The sequence below is a fragment of the Wickerhamiella sorbophila genome (genome assembly GCF_002251995.1).
Source record: "Wickerhamiella sorbophila strain DS02 chromosome Unknown contig3, whole genome shotgun sequence".
In the NCBI taxonomy this organism is placed as follows: domain Eukaryota; kingdom Fungi; phylum Ascomycota; class Dipodascomycetes; order Dipodascales; family Trichomonascaceae; genus Wickerhamiella; species Wickerhamiella sorbophila.
Genome location: NW_020194004.1, coordinates 1817583 through 1835554, shown reverse-complemented (window position 1 = coordinate 1835554; position 17972 = coordinate 1817583). Strand labels below are relative to the sequence as shown.

General features: G+C 49.9%; 8 protein-coding genes across 8 annotated transcripts; 4 read left to right on the top strand and 4 right to left on the bottom strand.

Moving 5' to 3' along the window:
- Positions 1 to 163: 163 nt before the first annotated feature.
- Positions 164 to 6247, top strand: B9G98_02942 (Cell wall protein SED1; the record flags this gene model as incomplete). The annotated part of the gene is made up of 1 exon (XM_024809499.1): positions 164 to 6247. One exon carries the CDS (start codon positions 164 to 166, stop codon positions 6245 to 6247), a length of 6084 nt encoding a protein of 2027 aa, XP_024665267.1.
- Positions 6248 to 7265: 1018 nt separating this feature from the next.
- B9G98_02941 (Maintenance of telomere capping protein 1) lies at positions 7266 to 8489 on the bottom strand (the record flags this gene model as incomplete). The annotated part of the gene is made up of 1 exon (XM_024809498.1): positions 7266 to 8489. The coding sequence occupies one exon, from the start codon at positions 8487 to 8489 to the stop codon at positions 7266 to 7268; it is 1224 nt and encodes a 407-aa protein (XP_024665266.1).
- A 45-nt stretch (positions 8490 to 8534) lies between these two features.
- On the bottom strand, positions 8535 to 10247 carry B9G98_02940 (Heat shock protein 60, mitochondrial; the record flags this gene model as incomplete). The annotated part of the gene is made up of 1 exon (XM_024809497.1): positions 8535 to 10247. One exon carries the CDS (start codon positions 10245 to 10247, stop codon positions 8535 to 8537), a length of 1713 nt encoding a protein of 570 aa, XP_024665265.1.
- Positions 10248 to 10528: 281 nt separating this feature from the next.
- B9G98_02939 (Nitrogen permease regulator 2) lies at positions 10529 to 11902 on the top strand (the record flags this gene model as incomplete). The annotated part of the gene is made up of 1 exon (XM_024809496.1): positions 10529 to 11902. The coding sequence occupies one exon, from the start codon at positions 10529 to 10531 to the stop codon at positions 11900 to 11902; it is 1374 nt and encodes a 457-aa protein (XP_024665264.1).
- Positions 11903 to 11907: 5 nt separating this feature from the next.
- Positions 11908 to 12360, bottom strand: B9G98_02938 (hypothetical protein; the record flags this gene model as incomplete). The annotated part of the gene is made up of 1 exon (XM_024809495.1): positions 11908 to 12360. One exon carries the CDS (start codon positions 12358 to 12360, stop codon positions 11908 to 11910), a length of 453 nt encoding a protein of 150 aa, XP_024665263.1.
- Positions 12361 to 12858: 498 nt separating this feature from the next.
- On the bottom strand, positions 12859 to 13260 carry B9G98_02937 (Histone H2A-beta; the record flags this gene model as incomplete). Its single annotated transcript, XM_024809494.1, has 1 exon — positions 12859 to 13260. The coding sequence occupies one exon, from the start codon at positions 13258 to 13260 to the stop codon at positions 12859 to 12861; it is 402 nt and encodes a 133-aa protein (XP_024665262.1).
- A 384-nt stretch (positions 13261 to 13644) lies between these two features.
- Positions 13645 to 14046, top strand: B9G98_02936 (Histone H2B; the record flags this gene model as incomplete). The annotated part of the gene is made up of 1 exon (XM_024809493.1): positions 13645 to 14046. The coding sequence occupies one exon, from the start codon at positions 13645 to 13647 to the stop codon at positions 14044 to 14046; it is 402 nt and encodes a 133-aa protein (XP_024665261.1).
- A 708-nt stretch (positions 14047 to 14754) lies between these two features.
- On the top strand, positions 14755 to 17106 carry B9G98_02935 (Heat shock protein 78, mitochondrial; the record flags this gene model as incomplete). Its single annotated transcript, XM_024809492.1, has 1 exon — positions 14755 to 17106. One exon carries the CDS (start codon positions 14755 to 14757, stop codon positions 17104 to 17106), a length of 2352 nt encoding a protein of 783 aa, XP_024665260.1.
- Positions 17107 to 17972: the final 866 nt, after the last annotated feature.

The window sequence follows — 17972 nt, the reverse complement described above, 5'->3', positions numbered from 1 at the left end:
GATCTAGGATGATCTGTAATGCATACGCGTATGTATGCACGATCTGCATCACACAGTATTTCATGCAATGTAAGACATGCTCACCTAAGTACGGGAATTTGAAATGATACGGAACCTGGGGTATTAAAGAACTAGAGCAAAATCCGACATACCCAGACTCGAAATGCGTTTCGCGAAGGTTTTTGGCCTTTTCGCGGCTGCGTCGCTAGCATATGCTGCGGCCCCTACCGCTGACCTCGCTGTCCGTATTGATGATGTTGGTACTGCCGATCCCTCTACTTCCGTGTGCACTACCCTCGTTACTACTACTGGCCTCATCCCCAGTGCCACCGCCTGTACTTGCGGTGATGGACCCGGCAAGGGTCTTACTTCTGTTATTAATTCCGTTCTGGAGACTGTTCAGGCTCTGCTCAAAGGTCTGTCTAATGCCGCCAGCAATATTGCTGCTCTTACCCCTCTGCTTGCTGCTGTCACCGCTGCCGTCGACGCTCTACTTACCGCCCTTAGTGGTGTCACCTGTCTTACTGGTGATGCACTTCTGTCAATCTTCAAGATCGTCGATAACTTGGTCAGTGTTATTGAGAATGTTGCAGACCAACTAGCTAACAGTGGCATTCTCTTGACTCCCATTCTCAAGGCTATTCTCAAGTCGCTTATCAAGAGTTTGAACGATATTGTGGCTACACTTGCTGCTATTCTTGCCAAGTCTAGTGGCTGCTACGACTGCGCAGATATCGATACCATCAACAACCTTATCAGCAGTGTCAACAAAATTGGCTCCACTTTGTCCCCACCTTCCTCTATTCCGTTATTGACACCTTGCTCTAGCGGTCCTATTACTCTGACTTCGGTTGTTCCTTGCCCATCTAGCAATGTGACCCCGTCTGATTCAGGTGCCAATTCTGGTTCTATTGTCCCTACCGGTTCTGGTGCTTCTGTGTCTTCTACGCCTAGCGACTCTACTACTTCTGGATCTCCTGCGCCTAGCGACTCTACTGTTTCTGGAGCTCCTGCGCCTAGCGACTCTGGTGCTTCTAGCTCTGCCACTCCTAGTGGTTCTGCTACCCCTAGCGGCTCTGCTACTTCCGAGCCTGGCACTCAGTTTGGCTCTGCTACACCTACTGGTTCTGGTGCTTCCGGCTCTGCTACCCTTAGCGGCTCTGGTGCCTCTGGATCAGGTGCTCAATCCGGCTCCGCCATACCCAGTGGTTCTGGCGCTTCTGGCATTAATTCCGCATCGGTTACCCCGAGCGGCTCTGGTGCATCTGGCACAGCAGCTCACTCTGCGTCTGTATGCACTAGCATCATCACTACCGTTGGTCTTACTCCTAGTGCTACTGCTTGTGCTTGTGATGATGGACCCGGCAAGGGTCTTACTTCCGTTCTCAATTCCGTTCTGCAGACTGTTCAAGCTCTGCTCAATGGCCTTTCTGACATTGCCGGCCATATCGCGCTTCTGGGTCCTTTGCTTGCTGCTGTCATCGCTGCTGTCGATGCTCTTCTCGGTGCCCTTAGTGGTATCACCTGTCTCGCTGGTGATGGACTGCTGTCAATCTTCAAGATCGTCGACAACTTGGTCACTGTTATTGAGAATGTTGCTCAACAGCTCGCTAACAGCAGCGGTATCTTGGCCCCCATTCTCAAGAACATTCTAGAGTCGCTTATCAAGAGTTTGAACACCATTGTTGCCACGCTTGCTGCTATTCTTGCCAAATCTGGTGGCTGCTACGACTGTGCCGACATCGATACCATCAACAACCTTATCAGCAGCGTCAACAAAATTGGCTCTACGTTATCGTCGCCTATCGTCATTCCGCTGTTGACGCCATGCACTAACGGTCTTGTTACTTTGACGTCTGTTGGTCCTTGCCCAGCTAGTTCCATGGCACCCTCTGGCTCTGGGGCTCAATCTGGTTCTGCTACTGCTAGTGGTTCTGGTGCCTCTGGCTCTGGCACCCAATCTGACTCTGCTACTTCCACCGGCTCCGGTGCTTCTGGCTCAGGAGCTCAATCTGGTTCTGCTACTGCTAGTGGTTCTGGTGCTTCTGGCTCTGGCGCCCAATCTGGTTCTGCTCTCGCCACCGGCTCCGGTGCTTCTGGCTCTGGGGTTCAATCTGGTTCTGCTACTGCTAGTGGTTCTGGTGCTTCTGGTTCTGGCGCCCAATCTGGCTCTGCTACTTCCACCGGCTCCGGCGCTTCTGGCTCCGGCACCCAATCTGGTTCTGCTACTGCTAGTGGCTCTGGCGCCCAATCTGGCTCTGCTACTTCCACCGGCTCCGGCGCTTCTGGCTCCGGTACCCATTCTGGTTCTGCTACTGCTAGAGGTTCTGGTGCCTCTGGATCAGGTGCTCAATCCGGCTCCGCCATACCCAGTGGTTCTGGCGCTTCTGGCGCTAATTCCGCATCGGTTACCCCGAGCGGCTCTGGTGCATCTGGCACAGCAGCTCACTCTGCGTCTGTATGCACTAGCATCATCACTACCGTTGGTCTTACTCCTAGTGCTACTGCTTGTGCTTGTGATGATGGACCCGGCAAGGGTCTTACTTCCGTTCTCAATTCCGTTCTGCAGACTGTTCAAGCTCTGCTCAATGGCCTTTCTGACATTGCCGGCCATATCGCGCTTCTGGGTCCTTTGCTTGCTGCTGTCATCGCTGCTGTCGATGCTCTTCTCGGTGCCCTTAGTGGTATCACCTGTCTCGCTGGTGATGGACTGCTGTCAATCTTCAAGATCGTCGACAACTTGGTCACTGTTATTGAGAATGTTGCTCAACAGCTCGCTAACAGCAGCGGTATCTTGGCCCCCATTCTCAAGAACATTCTAGAGTCGCTTATCAAGAGTTTGAACACCATTGTTGCCACGCTTGCTGCTATTCTTGCCAAATCTGGTGGCTGCTACGACTGTGCCGACATCGATACCATCAACAACCTTATCAGCAGCGTCAACAAAATTGGCTCTACGTTATCGTCGCCTATCGTCATTCCGCTGTTGACACCATGCACTAACGGTCTTGTTACTTTGACGTCTGTTGGTCCTTGCCCAGCTAGTTCCATGGCACCCTCTGGCTCTGGGGCTCAATCTGGTTCTGCTACTGCTAGTGGTTCTGGTGCCTCTGGTTCTGGCGCCCAATCTGGTTCTGCTCTCGCCACCGGCTCCGGTGCTTCTGGCTCTGGGGTTCAATCTGGTTCTGCTACTGCTAGTGGTTCTGGTGCTTCTGGTTCTGGCGCCCAATCTGGCTCTGCTACTTCCACCGGCTCCGGCGCTTCTGGCTCCGGCACCCAATCTGGTTCTGCTACTGCTAGTGGCTCTGGCGCCCAATCTGGCTCTGCTACTTCCACCGGCTCCGGCGCTTCTGGCTCCGGTACCCATTCTGGTTCTGCTACTGCTAGAGGTTCTGGTGCCTCTGGATCAGGTGCTCAATCCGGCTCCGCCATACCCAGTGGTTCTGGCGCTTCTGGCGCTAATTCCGCATCGGTTACCCCGAGCGGCTCTGGTGCATCTGGCACAGCAGCTCACTCTGCGTCTGTATGCACTAGCATCATCACTACCGTTGGTCTTACTCCTAGTGCTACTGCTTGTGCTTGTGGTGATGGACCCGGCAAGGGTCTTACTTCCGTTCTCAATTCCGTGCTGCAAACTGTTCAAGCTCTGCTCAATGGCCTTTCTGACATTGCCGGCCATATCGCGCTTCTGGGTCCTTTGCTTGCTGCTGTCATCGCTGCTGTCGATGCTCTTCTCGGTGCCCTTAGTGGTATCACCTGTCTCGCTGGTGATGGACTGCTGTCAATCTTCAAGATCGTCGACAACTTGGTCACTGTTATTGAGAATGTTGCTCAACAGCTCGCTAACAGCAGCGGTATCTTGGCCCCCATTCTCAAGAACATTCTAGAGTCGCTTATCAAGAGTTTGAACACCATTGTTGCCACACTTGCTGCTATTCTTGCCAAATCTGGTGGCTGCTACGACTGTGCCGACATCGATACCATTAACAACCTTATCAGCAGCGTCAACAAAATTGGCTCTACGTTATCGTCGCCTATCGTCATTCCGCTGTTGACGCCATGCACTAACGGTCTTGTTACTTTGACGTCTGTTGGTCCTTGCTCAGCTAGTTCCATGGCACCCTCTGGCTCTGGCGCTCAATCTGGTTCTGCTACTGCTAGTGGTTCTGGTGCTTCTGGCTCTGGCGCTCAATCTGGCTCTGCTACTTCCACCGGCTCCAGTGCTTCTGGCTCTGGGGTTCAATCTGGTTCTGCTACTGCTAGTGGTTCTGGTGTCTCTGGTTCTGGCGCCCAATCTGACTCTGCTACTTCCACCGGCTCCGGTACTTCTGGCTCAGGAGCTCAATCTGGTTCTGCTGCTGCTAGTGGTTCTGGTGCTTCTGGTTCTGGCGCCCAATCTGGCTCTGCTACTTCCACCGGCTCCGGCGCTTCTGGCTCAGGAGCCCAATCTGGTTCTGCTACTGCTAGTGGTTCTGGTGCCTCTGGTTCTGGCGCCCAATCTGGTTCTGCTCTCGCCACTGGCTCCGGCGCTTCTGGCTCTGGGGTTCAATCTGGTTCTGCTACTGCTAGTGGTTCTGGCGCCTCTGGTTCTGGTGCCCAATCTGGTTCTGCTCTCGCCACCGGCTCCGGTGCTTCTGGCTCTGGGGTTCAATCTGGTTCTGCTACTGCTAGTGGTTCTGGTGCTTCTGGTTCTGGCGCCCAATCTGACTCTGCTACTTCCACCGGCTCCGGCGCTTCTGGCTCAGGAGCCCAATCTGGTTCTGCTACTGCCAGTGGTTCTGGCGCCCAATCTGGTTCTGCTCTCGCCACTGGCTCCGGCGCTTCTGGCTCTGGGGCTCAATCTGGTTCTGCTACTGCTAGTGGTTCTGGCGCCTCTGGTTCTGGCGCCCAATCTGGTTCTGCTCTCGCCACTGGCTCCGGTGCTTCTGGCTCTGGGGTTCAATCTGGTTCTGCTACTGCTAGTGGTTCTGGTGTCTCTGGTTCTGGCGCCCAATCTGGCTCTGCTACTTCCACCGGCTCCGGCGCTTCTGGCTCCGGCACCCAATCTGGTTCTGCTACTGCTAGTGGCTCTGGCACCCAATCTGGTTCTGCTACTGCTAGTGGCTCTGGCGCCCAATCTGGCTCTGCTACTTCCACCGGCTCCGGCGCTTCTGGCTCCGGTACCCATTCTGGTTCAGGAGCCCAATCTGGTTCTGCTACTGCTAGTGGTTCTGGTGCCTCTGGTTCTGGCGCCCAATCTGGTTCTGCTCTCGCCACTGGCTCCGGCGCTTCTGGCTCAGGAGCTCAATCTGGGTCTGCTCTCGCCACCGGCTCCAGCGCTTCTGGCTCAGGAGCTCAATCTGGGTCTGCTCTCGCCACCGGCTCCGGCGCTTCTGGCTCCGGCGCCCAATCTGGTTCTGCTACTGCTAGTGGTTCCGGTGCCTCTGGCTCTGGCGCCCAATCCGGTTCTGTTGTCCCCACAGGCTCCGGCGCTTCTGGCCCCGGCGCGCAATCTGGTTCCGTTGCTCCTACCGGCTCTGGTGCTTCTGACTCTGGCGCCCAATCCGGTTTTGTGGTTCCCACCGGCTCTAGTGCCCCCACTGGCACTGGGGTATTGTCAGGTTCTGAGGAGGTCTCCACGACTGTTGTCACTGAATTCACTACTTACTGCCCTGAGCCTACAACTGTCTGCCCTGGTAATGGCCACTGCTACACTGTCACTGAGCCCACTACTTTGACTATCACTGACTGCCCGTGCACTCTCACCAAGCCACCTGCGATGACTACAACTATTGTGACTGAGTTCACTACTTATTGCCCTGAGCCTACCACTGTCTGCCCTGGTAACGGCCGCTGCTACACTGTCACTGAACCCACTACTTTGACTGTCACTGACTGCCCATGCACTCTCACCAAACCCCCTGCGAAGTCTACCACTATCGTCACTGAGTTCACTACTTCCTGCCCTGAACCCACTACCTTCACTCATGGAAGCCAGACAGTGACCGTAACCAGCGCTGGCCCCGTTACTCTCACGGAGACTGTCACTGTCCCCTGCGAGACCGAGACCCCTACCAACGTTCCTATATCAACTCCTAAGACTTCGGGTGCTGAGACTGCTCCTGCTCCAACTCTCAAGACTTCAGGTGCTGAGACTGCTCCCAGCCCTGCTGCTTCTGGCACTGAGGTGCGCCCCGCAAATGGTGCTTCTATTAAAGGCATTTCATTCGCTGCTATCGTAGCCGGGGCTGTTTTTGTCTTCGCTTAATCAATAGTCACATAATGTAGCAAGGCAATGTTTTAATATCTTTCACTTTTATGATAAATTTTTAAATTCGAGTTCTACCAGTGCTGTTTATGCGTTCGTAGTTCGACTATAACTGCAAAACATTTAAATAGCGTACAGTCTTAAGCGCGGAAGATCTCTGAGCGGCAACATATCAACAGCACAAGATGCCAATATTTTAGTATATACAGGTAATTTAGGAGCTCATGTTGGTGTACAATGCCTAGAAAGCCGGGCGGTCTGATCTGTGCAAAGTCGTATTATCTACCACCTGCACTTTGAAGCCTATCGCCCTACGACTGATCAGTCAAGCCGCTTAATTTGATTGCAATCTTTTTTTTTCGAATTTCTAGTAGGCAAAAGTAAATTATGTGCCACTAGAGCTCGGTTTTCATCCCATGACATTTTTGTTGTTTTCATAGTGTCAGTGTCCCAGAAGCGAATTTATCTCTTCAAATAATGCAAGTCCATTAACTAACCACCTTTTGGTAACTCATCTTTTACAGCTGCGGCTCTCTGATATCGCAGAGTCTGAATTGGCCAGCTCTATGTTCCCGACAGCCTCTTAAGTCGAAGTCCGTCTTCGTTTTTGGTGACTGATAGCATCAGGTGCTGTAACAATGGCTTTTGCCACTTTTGGTTCTTTAATCCACACTCCGTGTCTCTGCCGGGCCACGTATTGTATATACATTACATTGAGGCCACAACTCCAGCTGTTACAGATGACACCTGCATGGTGACCCAGGGCCGCGGAGCTACTACGTCTAGACATACTTTAATCAAGATTGTACAACTACTACACTAAAGATACTAGCTGTAAATATGCATTGAGGAATAATGTTTTTCCAGGAGTAAGCTTCGGTAACACAGAATTAGGAATGAGGAAAAGAAATCCAGATCAAACTCAAAAATAAGCAGTTGAAAAAAAAAAAAGGGGGTGAATTATAAAGGCTGAGTTATCGCGGTATATAAAATGTATTTTTATGATCCTATTGTAGCGTCATTTACTCGGGTCCAATCCCATCCGCATAAAAACGTACTTTTGAGCCACAACGCCAACTGCGAGTTGCAGTCCAGACTCTACCCATTCCAAAATCCATTCCTTAGTGTCACTTGTTGTTTCAGGACCTGTAGCTGCACTAGCATCTAAAATTTCGGCCCATCTCGAAGGGAAATTTTGAGAAGCGGTCGTCAGCTCGATCTTATGGTGATGGTCAGCCAAGTAGATAATGAAATAAAATCCGCCGTTTTGTAAAGTGAGGTCTGTATCATGTATTTGGTCAGAAATCACAGGTTGAATTGACACGAAAAGTTCTGAATGCTGGATAAAGTTCTCACCTTCTGGATTCGGTGAAGACGTTTGAGAGGAAATAAGCTCCTCAATATTGGCCTTGGCTAGCTTTTTGCCATTTTCATAAGATCCAACGAACGCGTTGAGTTTTAGCGTATGGTCATTAGCTTCCTGAGCTAGATGCCGTTCTTTGCCTTTTTGTACGACCATATTGAGGTCACCGCCGCCTTCAACTTGGTCCATCACTCTGGCAAAAACCTCGTGGACGAGACTATCGATGTTTTGGTATCCAACCATATCATGGAAAATATTAATTTTCAACTGCTCATGGCGGCCAATTGGCGGCACGATTGTCTGTAAGACGGACGAGATGGACTTTTGCCAGCTGCTAAATGCAAACGCCGATGTGCCTTGGTCTTTCTGCATCTCAGATACCTTTGCTTCCGCCTGCTTCACAACATCTGTAGCATGGGATTTGGCTACAGTAGCTGCATTCGCAGCCTGGTCCCATAGACCGTCTTTATTGCGCGACCACCAACTTGAGATACTAGTTATAGGGTCACTTGTCGCTGCCGTTGTCTCACTACGAGGAGAATCAGATGTGGTCACCTTGACAGTTTCTTCTTCCATACTCACTTGGGCTTTCGGTGGTTTAGGTTTGACAGACTGGACAAGTAATTGTTCTGAAGTCTGTGTTCCCTCGGTCAAAACTGGAGGAGTAGGGGTGCTCGACTTTGAAACCTCATCCAGAAATTCCATCACATCGGCATCAGCGCGCTTTTCACGAGGTTTGATGGGCTTACGGGCTCTTTGTTTTTTGGTGCGCTCTCTATCGATTGAATCGAGCAATTGGAGCACGTCGTCTTCACCGCTCATAATTGAAGCTGGAGTGTGTGTCGGTGTGTGTCTTATGTCAGCAGCTTGCGCTAACATCTGATTTAACAGACGATTTAAAACAGTTATTTTTATGTACAAAGCTTAGAAGCCCATACCGCCCATGCCAGGCATGCCGCCCATGCCGCCCATACCAGCGGGAGGAGCAGCGGGAGCAGGCTCGGGAGCATCGACGATGGCGCACTCGGTAGTAGCTAGCAGCGAAGCAACACCAGAAGCATCGACCAGGCCAGTACGAACGACCTTGAAAGGATCAATAACACCAGCAGCGATCATATCCGTATACTTGCCAGTGGCAGAATTGTAGCCCTTGCTGAAGTCGTCGCCAAAGTCGTCGACGAGCTTGCCAACAACAACTGCACCGTCGCCGCCAGCGTTTTCAATGATAGTGCGGGCGGGGCCACGAATAGCCTGCTGGATAATGTCAACACCAAGCTTCTGGTCGAAGTTAGCAGTGGGGACGTCGCCAAGAATGCGAGAAGCCTTAAGCAAGGCGGTGCCACCACCGGGCAAGATACCCTCCTCGACGGCAGCACGAGTAGCGTTGAGGGCGTCGACAAAGCGGTCCTTCTTCTCGCCAACCTCAACCTCAGAGGAGCCACCGACCTTGATAACGGCAACACCGCCGGAGAGTTTGGCCAGGCGCTCCTGGAGCTTCTCCTTCTCGTACTCGGATGTGGAAGCATCAGCAACGTAACCACGGATCTGCTCGCAACGTTGCATGATGGTGTCACGGGCACCCTCACCATTAAGAACAATAGTATCATCCTTGGTGACGGTCACAGAACCGCAAGAACCAAACTGCTCAAGAGTGGCATTTTCGGGCTTGATATCAAGCTCCTCAGTGAAGACTTGACCACCAGTGAGAATAGCGATGTCTCCAAGAGTGTTCTTACGGTTATCACCGAAACCTGGAGCCTTGACACAGGCAACCTGGACCTGACCCCGCAGTTTGTTGAGAATACAAGCAGCAAGGGCCTCACCGTCAATATCCTCAGCAATGATGAGCAAGGGACGGCGGGTCTTGTTCGAGAGCTCGAGAGCGGGCAAAACATCAGAGATGGAAGAGATCTTGGCCTCAGAAAGCATGATCAAGGGGTGCTCGAACTCAACCTTTCCTGCCTTGGCATCGGTGATGAAGTAGGGGGAAATGAAGCCACGATCGAAGCGCATACCCTCGGTGACCTCGAGCTCGTCATAAAGAGTCTTACCCTCTTTGACGGTGATAACACCCTCCTTGCCGACCTTCTCCATGGCGCTGGCAATCATCTTACCGATATGCTCATCGCCGTTTGCAGAAATGGTAGCGACCTGAGCGATCTCAGCCGAAGTGGTGACTTCCTTCTTGTGCTTGGAAAGGAAGTCAACAACAGCCTCGACGGCAGCCTGAGAACCACGACGGAGATCCTGAGGGTTGCAGCCAGCAGCCACACGCTTGACGCTCTCAGTGAAGATCGAGCGACCCAACACAGTGGCAGAGGTGGTACCATCGCCAGCAGTCTCGTTGGTCTTGGAGGCAACATCAGCCAAGAGCTTGGCACCCATGTTCTCGAACTTGTCCTTGAGCGAAATAGAGCGGGCAACAGTAACACCGTCCTTGGTGATCTTAGGAGAGCCGAAAGACTGCTCGATCAAAACGTTACGGCCCTTGGGGCCCAAGGTTACGGAAACGGCCTTGGCGAGGGTGTCCACGCCCTTCAACAGAGCGGCACGACCCTCGACACCAAACTTGAGCTCTTTGTGTGAATAGAAACGCACGCCTTTAAGCGCAGACTGACGAGAAGCAATACGCTGCATTATGGCAAAAAGTTTACCGAAGGTTTCTAGGTTGGGATTAATATGTCAGAGGACGGAATTTTCTAGTCGCTGGCTTAGTAATGAAACTGTGGGGGGCAGCTCCGAGAGTGAGGCAGGCCTCTAACGGTGGTTTAAATCTACTCTGTTTTGGTGCCTCCTGCTGACAGCACCTTGGTTCTTATTCGGGGTGTCTGTTTTCAACTAAGCTTTTTATTTTCTTATATGTTTCCCTCTCTACGCAGACCCATTCATATAATCATCTTGTGGCCCAAGACGTAAGCATGGGTAATGTCAATGGGTTTCCCCCGATTTTAGGGGTATTCTACGCTATTTTCCATCCAACTCAAGGGTCGAAAGTTGTATGCCAAATTCCAGACGGGTCAGTTATTCCAACAAGTACCGTAGAGGTTGAGGAGCCATTGCTGCCCTTTGACCTGCTCAAGAACTACCTTATCCCAAAAAGCTCGTTGTGTAACCGGCTCGTGGGCATAAAATATAAGGAAAAGTATATTATGGGGTACCCTGTGAACATAATTGGACAAGATTACGAACGCAACTCGTTTACATTCAATTTTGTTTTCATTTTCCCTTCTGCTGAAGGCGTGGGACCGTATGAAGTTGCTATCCAGCGGCTGGCCAAGATGTTTACTGCTTTGGAGCATCAATCGCGGTTCCTGTCGAATCCACATAATGTTTATCGGATTGATAGTATTCTTGAGCAGATGTTCCAAGATCTGAATAACTACTCAGAGTGCCAGATCCCAATTGATGAAGCAAATCGTGTAAACATCAAGCTTTTTCCTGTTTTAGAGCCTCCGCCTAATATTGAAGGTCACCATGTGCCTATTCCTACTGTCCAGTTGAGTGATCTCCGCGACGAATCGTGGGACCCAACAATGGATCGGATTATTCCTTACATCAATGGTATCAACAGTGTCCGGCGTATATCTGATATGGCGGAGGCGGATTTTTCTTTCACTAAAGAGTGTATTCAGTATTTGATTCACTACGACTGTGTTATTTTGATCGGAATCGTTCAATTCTCCAACATCTATGCGTGCTCTCCTAACGTGCGTAATATCGCAACAGATGCAAGCATGTATCGCGAGTTATGCGGGTTCATTTATCAAAAAACCCTAAGTAACAATCGCCGGTCAAGCAACTCCCAAAGCTCGGTACCTTCTGATGGTGATCACGTTTCGACGCCGCTTTCTGCATCGTCTATTCCGGGGTATACCTTACAATTGTCTCCAGCAGAGGTGTTGAAGCTGTATTGTTCTTTGAGACAAGGCGTGAACTTGTGTACTTGGTACACAGAGCATGCTGAGCTATTTCGAAATATTGACTTGCGCAGATTTTTGACGTTTGGGGTTATCAAAGAACTTATTCACAGAGTCCATGCGTTCCAGATATACGAGCCGTGGATATTAGCCGCGCGGCTAGGCAAGTCGTACCACGTTCCTGGTGATTTTGTCATTCGAAGAGCTTTGGAAGAAAACGACATACAAGAAACATTGGATGGTATTGATGCTGTGCGTAAATGTTTCAGGGTACCATGCAGTGTAGACGCGCTGTGCTCTGATTTACGAGCTCCGCGTGCTAAAGTTGTCAAACTACTGCGAGGACTGGGTGAATTCACCATCATCAATCGCTAGACTATTTATTTTTGTACTATAATCACAAACTGAGCCCCAGTGTTATCGGACACCAGTTTGTTTTCGTTGACTGCCAAACACGACCGGCCTGACTTGATGGTGAAGAGCCCGCCCTCGACGAGCAGGGTTAACTGACTTGTTGGTCCCATTGCAGCTGTCTCTATGGCCACAGAGCGATCATGTCTCAATTCCAAATAATTTCCATTATGAGCCTTTAGACTTAATTGACCGTCCGTGCGTACAGCTGTGAATAGCATTTCTTTTGGTGGATCGGACTGTAGAGGGTGCAGGCTCAAATCAAGGGGAGACACAATGCGATTATCATAGAGTATACCTACAAGACCAGTAACTTTTTCTAAAATTTTGGCTCTCTTCCATTTTGCAGTTTCCGCAAACAAAAGGTCTGCATCCGGAGTGTATGCTTCTGGGTCTCCTTTGAATTGCAGTCTGTAGGGCATTTAAGGGACATAAGGCTATTGTTGCCGGTGGAGGGGTTGAGTTATCATTTACTAATCCATTACGTTTAAAGCCTAACCCTCAAACTCCCAACAAACCGCGTAAATATGGATTTTTCATCAAACGAACAGTAACTACTCCCAATTGTCAAAACACACCATAGTTGAACATTTTTAAATAGTCGCCACCGAGGTGGAGGCCGGCATGCAGGCCACATTCCAGTCAATAGCAACCCCCTAAAAAAGGTTAAAATGGGCTGGGGTTTTGGATTGCGCCACAATACTGCAAGCAGCATTTCTTTTTGGTCTGCGTTCCTCGCCCCTGGCCACCGCGCTGCCTAGTGCAACCCCGATGGACCTACGAACCGGCGGCAGTCTCCCAAATATTCGCACTGCTAGTAACGTCGATTAATACTAAAAAATTGCTTTATTATAGAGATCGTAACTGCTAATTCTTACGCGCGCAAAGATAACTGAACATTACGGTTTAAATAAGTCTGCTTAAAGCTCCTGGCTAGCCTTGGACTTGCCGGACTTCTTGGGCACAAGGAATGATTCAATGTGAGGCTTGACACCACCCTGGGCAATAATGACGTGACCCAAGAGCTTGTTCAACTCCTCATCGTGACGAACAGCCAACTGAATGTGACGGGGAATGATACGGGTCTTGTGGTTGTCGCGAGCAGCGTTACCAGCCAACTCGAGAATTTCAGCAGTGAGGTACTCAAGGACAGCAGCCAAGTAAACGGGAGCACCAGCACCAATACGCTGAGCGTAGTTACCCTTACGCAAGAAACGGTGAACACGACCGACGGGGAAGGTCAGGCCAGCCTTAGCCGAACGAGACTGAGTGTGGCCCTTCAAGGGCTCAGAAGCTTTACCACCAGATTTACCACCAGACATTTTTGTGAATAATAATTTCCACTTGGACTCAAAAGAAGACTATGTGTAACGAAAGGAACCCTGTTGTCGCGCTGGCTGCCTTTTATATACTATTAGCATAGCCTTTCCCATCACCGCGTGCAGCGTCCCACACCTAGCCCTGATCATGCACGATCCGTGATGGTGGTGATGGATGTGGCGTATGTCAGCGTACTTTTGGGACCGCGAAGCATCGGTCATGATCAAGCATGTTTCCTTGCCCTGGCTGGTGGAAACGCGTCTGCAGCCTGGTGATGAACTTCCCATCCTGAGCGTATATAATAGACGCTCCCCCCGCTGTTGCTTTTTTTTGCATCCGACTTTTACTTGTTGAATCAACATCGGAAAAAAAGTTTAACATAAACCATGGCTCCCAAAGTTGCTGAGAAAAAGCCCGCTTCCAAGGCCCCCGCTGGCAAAGCCCCTCTGACCGACAAGAAGGAGGCTGGCAAGAAGACCACCTCTCACGATAAGAAGAAGCGTCACAAGGGCCGCAAGGAGACCTATTCTTCTTACATCTACCGTGTCCTCAAGCAGACCCATCCCGACACCGGTATCTCCACCCGTGCCATGTCTATCATGAACTCTTTCGTCAACGATCTGTTCGAGCGTATTGCCACTGAGGCCTCCAAGCTCGCTGCCTACAACAAGAAGTCTACTATTGCTTCTCGTGAGATTCAGACCGCTGTTCGTCTCGTCCTTCCCGGTGAGTTGGCCAAGCACGCCATTATGGATGGTACCCGTGCTATCACTAAGTACACCTCCTAAGTTGTTGTTTATTTATGCACTACCCAGGTAGATAATACTTGAATACTTTATCTATATTCTTTATCATAGCTGAGTGTCTCTATGTTCGGCTTGTGCCTTTGTCCGTTGGTATAAACTGCCAGGTATGCGGGTTGTTAACCGTTGGTCGACGACGAGTAAATCGTTACTCAATTGGGTATTTATTCATCTAGTATCTAAGAATTAACTTGTAATTTAATGTGTGTTCGATTTAAAATAGCTTTTTGTTGTACAAAACAATCCATCTTTTTCAACTTATGTAGGTAAATTACCCAGCGCATACGCGCCACTCTCCGCAACATTTACCTCAATATTGATTCTAACATATGGAAGATACTTGATCCTAATTTTATCGAAGATAGCAAGAAAAAAAAGACTTTAAAGCAGATTAACACTGCGTATTTCGCTGAAACGCCCGCTTACATGCTGTGTCAACGCCTACTAAAAGCTTGCAGAGGTCGCTATTAATCACAAAGAATACAGGACCAATACCGCACAGCAATCACAGGGTTCAACCAAAATTAACCCAATTGTTCCAAGACTGAATCAAAGCTACAGAATACAGTACATGTTTTTTGAGCAGTCACACCTTGACAAACACCTCGAAACTTCTCGACTCATCCAGGACATCCTAACCCACAACGCACTGCCCTACATATACGCACCTTACATTCTGGGAACCTTAGCAACATGAATCGCCAAGCTATAGCAAACATAGCTAGACAAGCTGCACAACGGCGGGCAGCAAGCAGAATTGTGAGCGTGCCATCACGGCAGCTCTGCCTCAAGCTCATGCAACCGACATTGGTGCCGCTAACAAGATCATTCAGCACAACGCCTGGTCGTGGGGCCGGTTCGTTTGGTCCCGGCGCTGGTGGCCCTGGAGGTGCTCGGATGAATTTCCAGCAAGGTGGCGAGGAGGAACAAAACCCCTTGCTCAAATATGGCACTGATCTTACAGCCCTAGCGAGAGAAGGCCGTCTTGACCCAGTCATCGGCCGAGACGACGAGATCAAACGAACAATCCAGATCCTCAGTCGACGTACCAAGAATAACCCAGCGTTGATCGGCAAGGCAGGTACAGGTAAAACGGCCATTATGGAGGGCTTAGCTCAACAGATTGCGAGGGGCCAGGTCCCTGAGTCTGTCAAAGACAAGAAGGTGATCAGCCTCGACCTGGGTGCGTTGATTTCTGGTGCCAAGTTCCGTGGCGAGTTCGAGGAACGGCTAAAGAGTGTTCTAGACGAGATCGACAAAGAGCAGGGCAAGGTCATCTTGTTCATCGACGAGCTTCACATTCTTCTTGGGCTCGGTAAAAGCGAAGGAAGTGTTGATGCCTCAAATCTCCTCAAGCCTGCATTGGCAAGAGGAAAACTCCAATGCTGCGGTGCAACAACACTAGACGAGTATCGCAAGTATATCGAAAAGGACGCTGCGCTCGCTCGTCGCTTCCAACCCGTAATTATCAACGAGCCATCTGTCGAGGACGCTATTTCAATCCTACGTGGCCTAAAAGACAGATATGAAGTCCATCATGGTGTTCGAATCACCGATCAAGCTTTGGTAACTGCTGCAGTGTATTCGAACAGGTACATCACCGATCGCTTCTTGCCAGACAAGGCCATCGATCTGGTTGATGAGGCTTGCTCAGCTCTGCGCCTCCAACATGAATCTAAGCCAGATGTTCTTCAAACCGTCGATCGTCAAATCATCACCATGCAGATCGAACTCGAGTCTCTCAAGAAAGAGACCGACCCAATTTCTGTTGATCGACGAAAAATCATCCAAGACAAGCTGAAGGCGAAGCGCGAGGAGTCTGAGCGGTTAACCAAATTGTGGCAAGAAGAGAAGGCAGAAATCGAGAAAGTAAAGGAAGCCAAGGAACAGCTCGAGCAAGCTAAGATCGATTTGGAACGGGCACGTCACTCGGGTGACTTTGCCAAAGCATCTGAGTTGCAATATGCAACTATTCCTAAACTCGAGGCCCAGATTCCGAGGACAGACGAGAAAGCGAACAACGAGGACTCATTACTTCACGAATCAGTCACTAGTAACGACATCGCTAGAGTTATTTCACGCATGACTGGTATCCCGACAGACTCGTTACTCAAAGGAGAAAAAGACAAGCTTCTGTTAATGGAGCAGCGATTGAACCAGCGCGTGGTTGGCCAAGAGGACGCCACAAAGGCGGTTGTCCACGCAGTGCAGATGCAACGTGCTGGTTTGACCAACGACAAACGGCCGGTCGGCTCGTTTATGTTCCTTGGTCCCACTGGTACAGGTAAGACCGAGCTCACAAAGGCACTAGCTCAATTCCTTTTTGACAACGAGCAGTCGATCATCAGGTTTGATATGAGCGAGTTCCAGGAGAAGCACTCTCTCGCCCGTTTGATCGGTGCTCCTCCTGGCTATGTCGGTTATGACGAGGGAGGTGAGCTCACAGAACAAGTTCGCCGCAAACCTTACTCAGTTGTTCTTTTCGACGAGATCGAGAAGGCGCATCCAGATATCTCCAAACTGTTTTTGCAAGTTTTGGACGAAGGTCAACTAACAGACGGACAGGGCCGTAAGGTTGATTTCCGCAACACCATCATTGTGATGACCTCAAATATTGGTCAAGAAATTCTTGTCAGTGACACATCAGCGGACGAGACCGGAAAGATTGACCCCAAGGTTCGCGAACTTGTTATTGACTCGCTTCGTCGCAGATACCCACCAGAGTTCCTGAATCGTCTCGATGACATTGTGGTGTTCAACCGGCTTTCCAAGAAGTCACTGGAGTCAATTGTCGATCTCCGGTTAGTCGAGGTGCAGAACCGTCTCGCTGACAGACGCATTGTTCTGGAAGTTGACCCTACTGCAAAGGAATGGCTCGTGAACCACGGTTATGATGTAGCTTATGGTGCGAGACCCCTAAACCGGCTGATTCAGAAGGAAATCTTGCAGCCGCTTTCGATAAAGCTTTTGGAGGGCCTTGTCCAGAATGGAGATACTGTGAAAGTATCAGTAAAGAACAGCAAGTTAGTTCTGGACAAATTGTAAATAGTGACTATAATAATGCTAAAATCACCTTTTCCCGAAGAATTCAAATTAAGCACTGTGATGCGTGATCCTGGTAAGGGTTGTCACGACTACAGGGCAAAAAGTTCCTCGGCAAACTCCAGGAATCTTTTAGTTTGATAGGTTTACGTCTGCGAATTCGGGAACAAAACCCCGCGGACCTACGATGAACTCAAGTAATCAGACCCTCAGCGGTCTTATTGAAGCCGAAGAGGAGAAGACTGTGCATTTACGCTTAGAAACGTAGGGCTGCTGTGCCGAAGAAAAAACCGTTGGAAGTAGCAACCTTACGTGAAAAGAGAAGGTTCATGTTTGACTCTGTTCCACAGGCGTTTAACGCTAAAATCGGACCAATAGTACCGCATAGGCTCAGAAAAGATAACTTGACGCAGCCGCGGAGCTTTATTGGCTCTTATGTCGAAAGTACCTCTGTCGGCTTTTTTCCGCACGCACGATTGTTTGCAGATGTCTCCCCTCTCACGCTCAGCTTGGTTCTTCCAAACCCCAACCTGTGAGGTGATACTGCGCATAAGCGGACAGGCGGGAACAAAATGCTTGCGAAGCACTCTCAAAAGGCGGGTTCACTAGATTGTTTTATAAAATTATTCGAAATCAAAATTCAACATGAAACCTGCTCTACGAAGCGAAATGCATCAAAAGATAGAATATGCATACCCACTTAGTTCACAATGATAGTCATTAGTCAGATAGAGTTGCGTCATGCGTGCTGTGAGTATCTTGACTAAACGACTGCAAAGCCCTCCAATTCTGCCTCAAGTGCCCTCTGTTCCTGTTCCTCACAGACTAGAGAAACCCAGAAGGATTTAGTAGAAAAATCTTTCACTGCT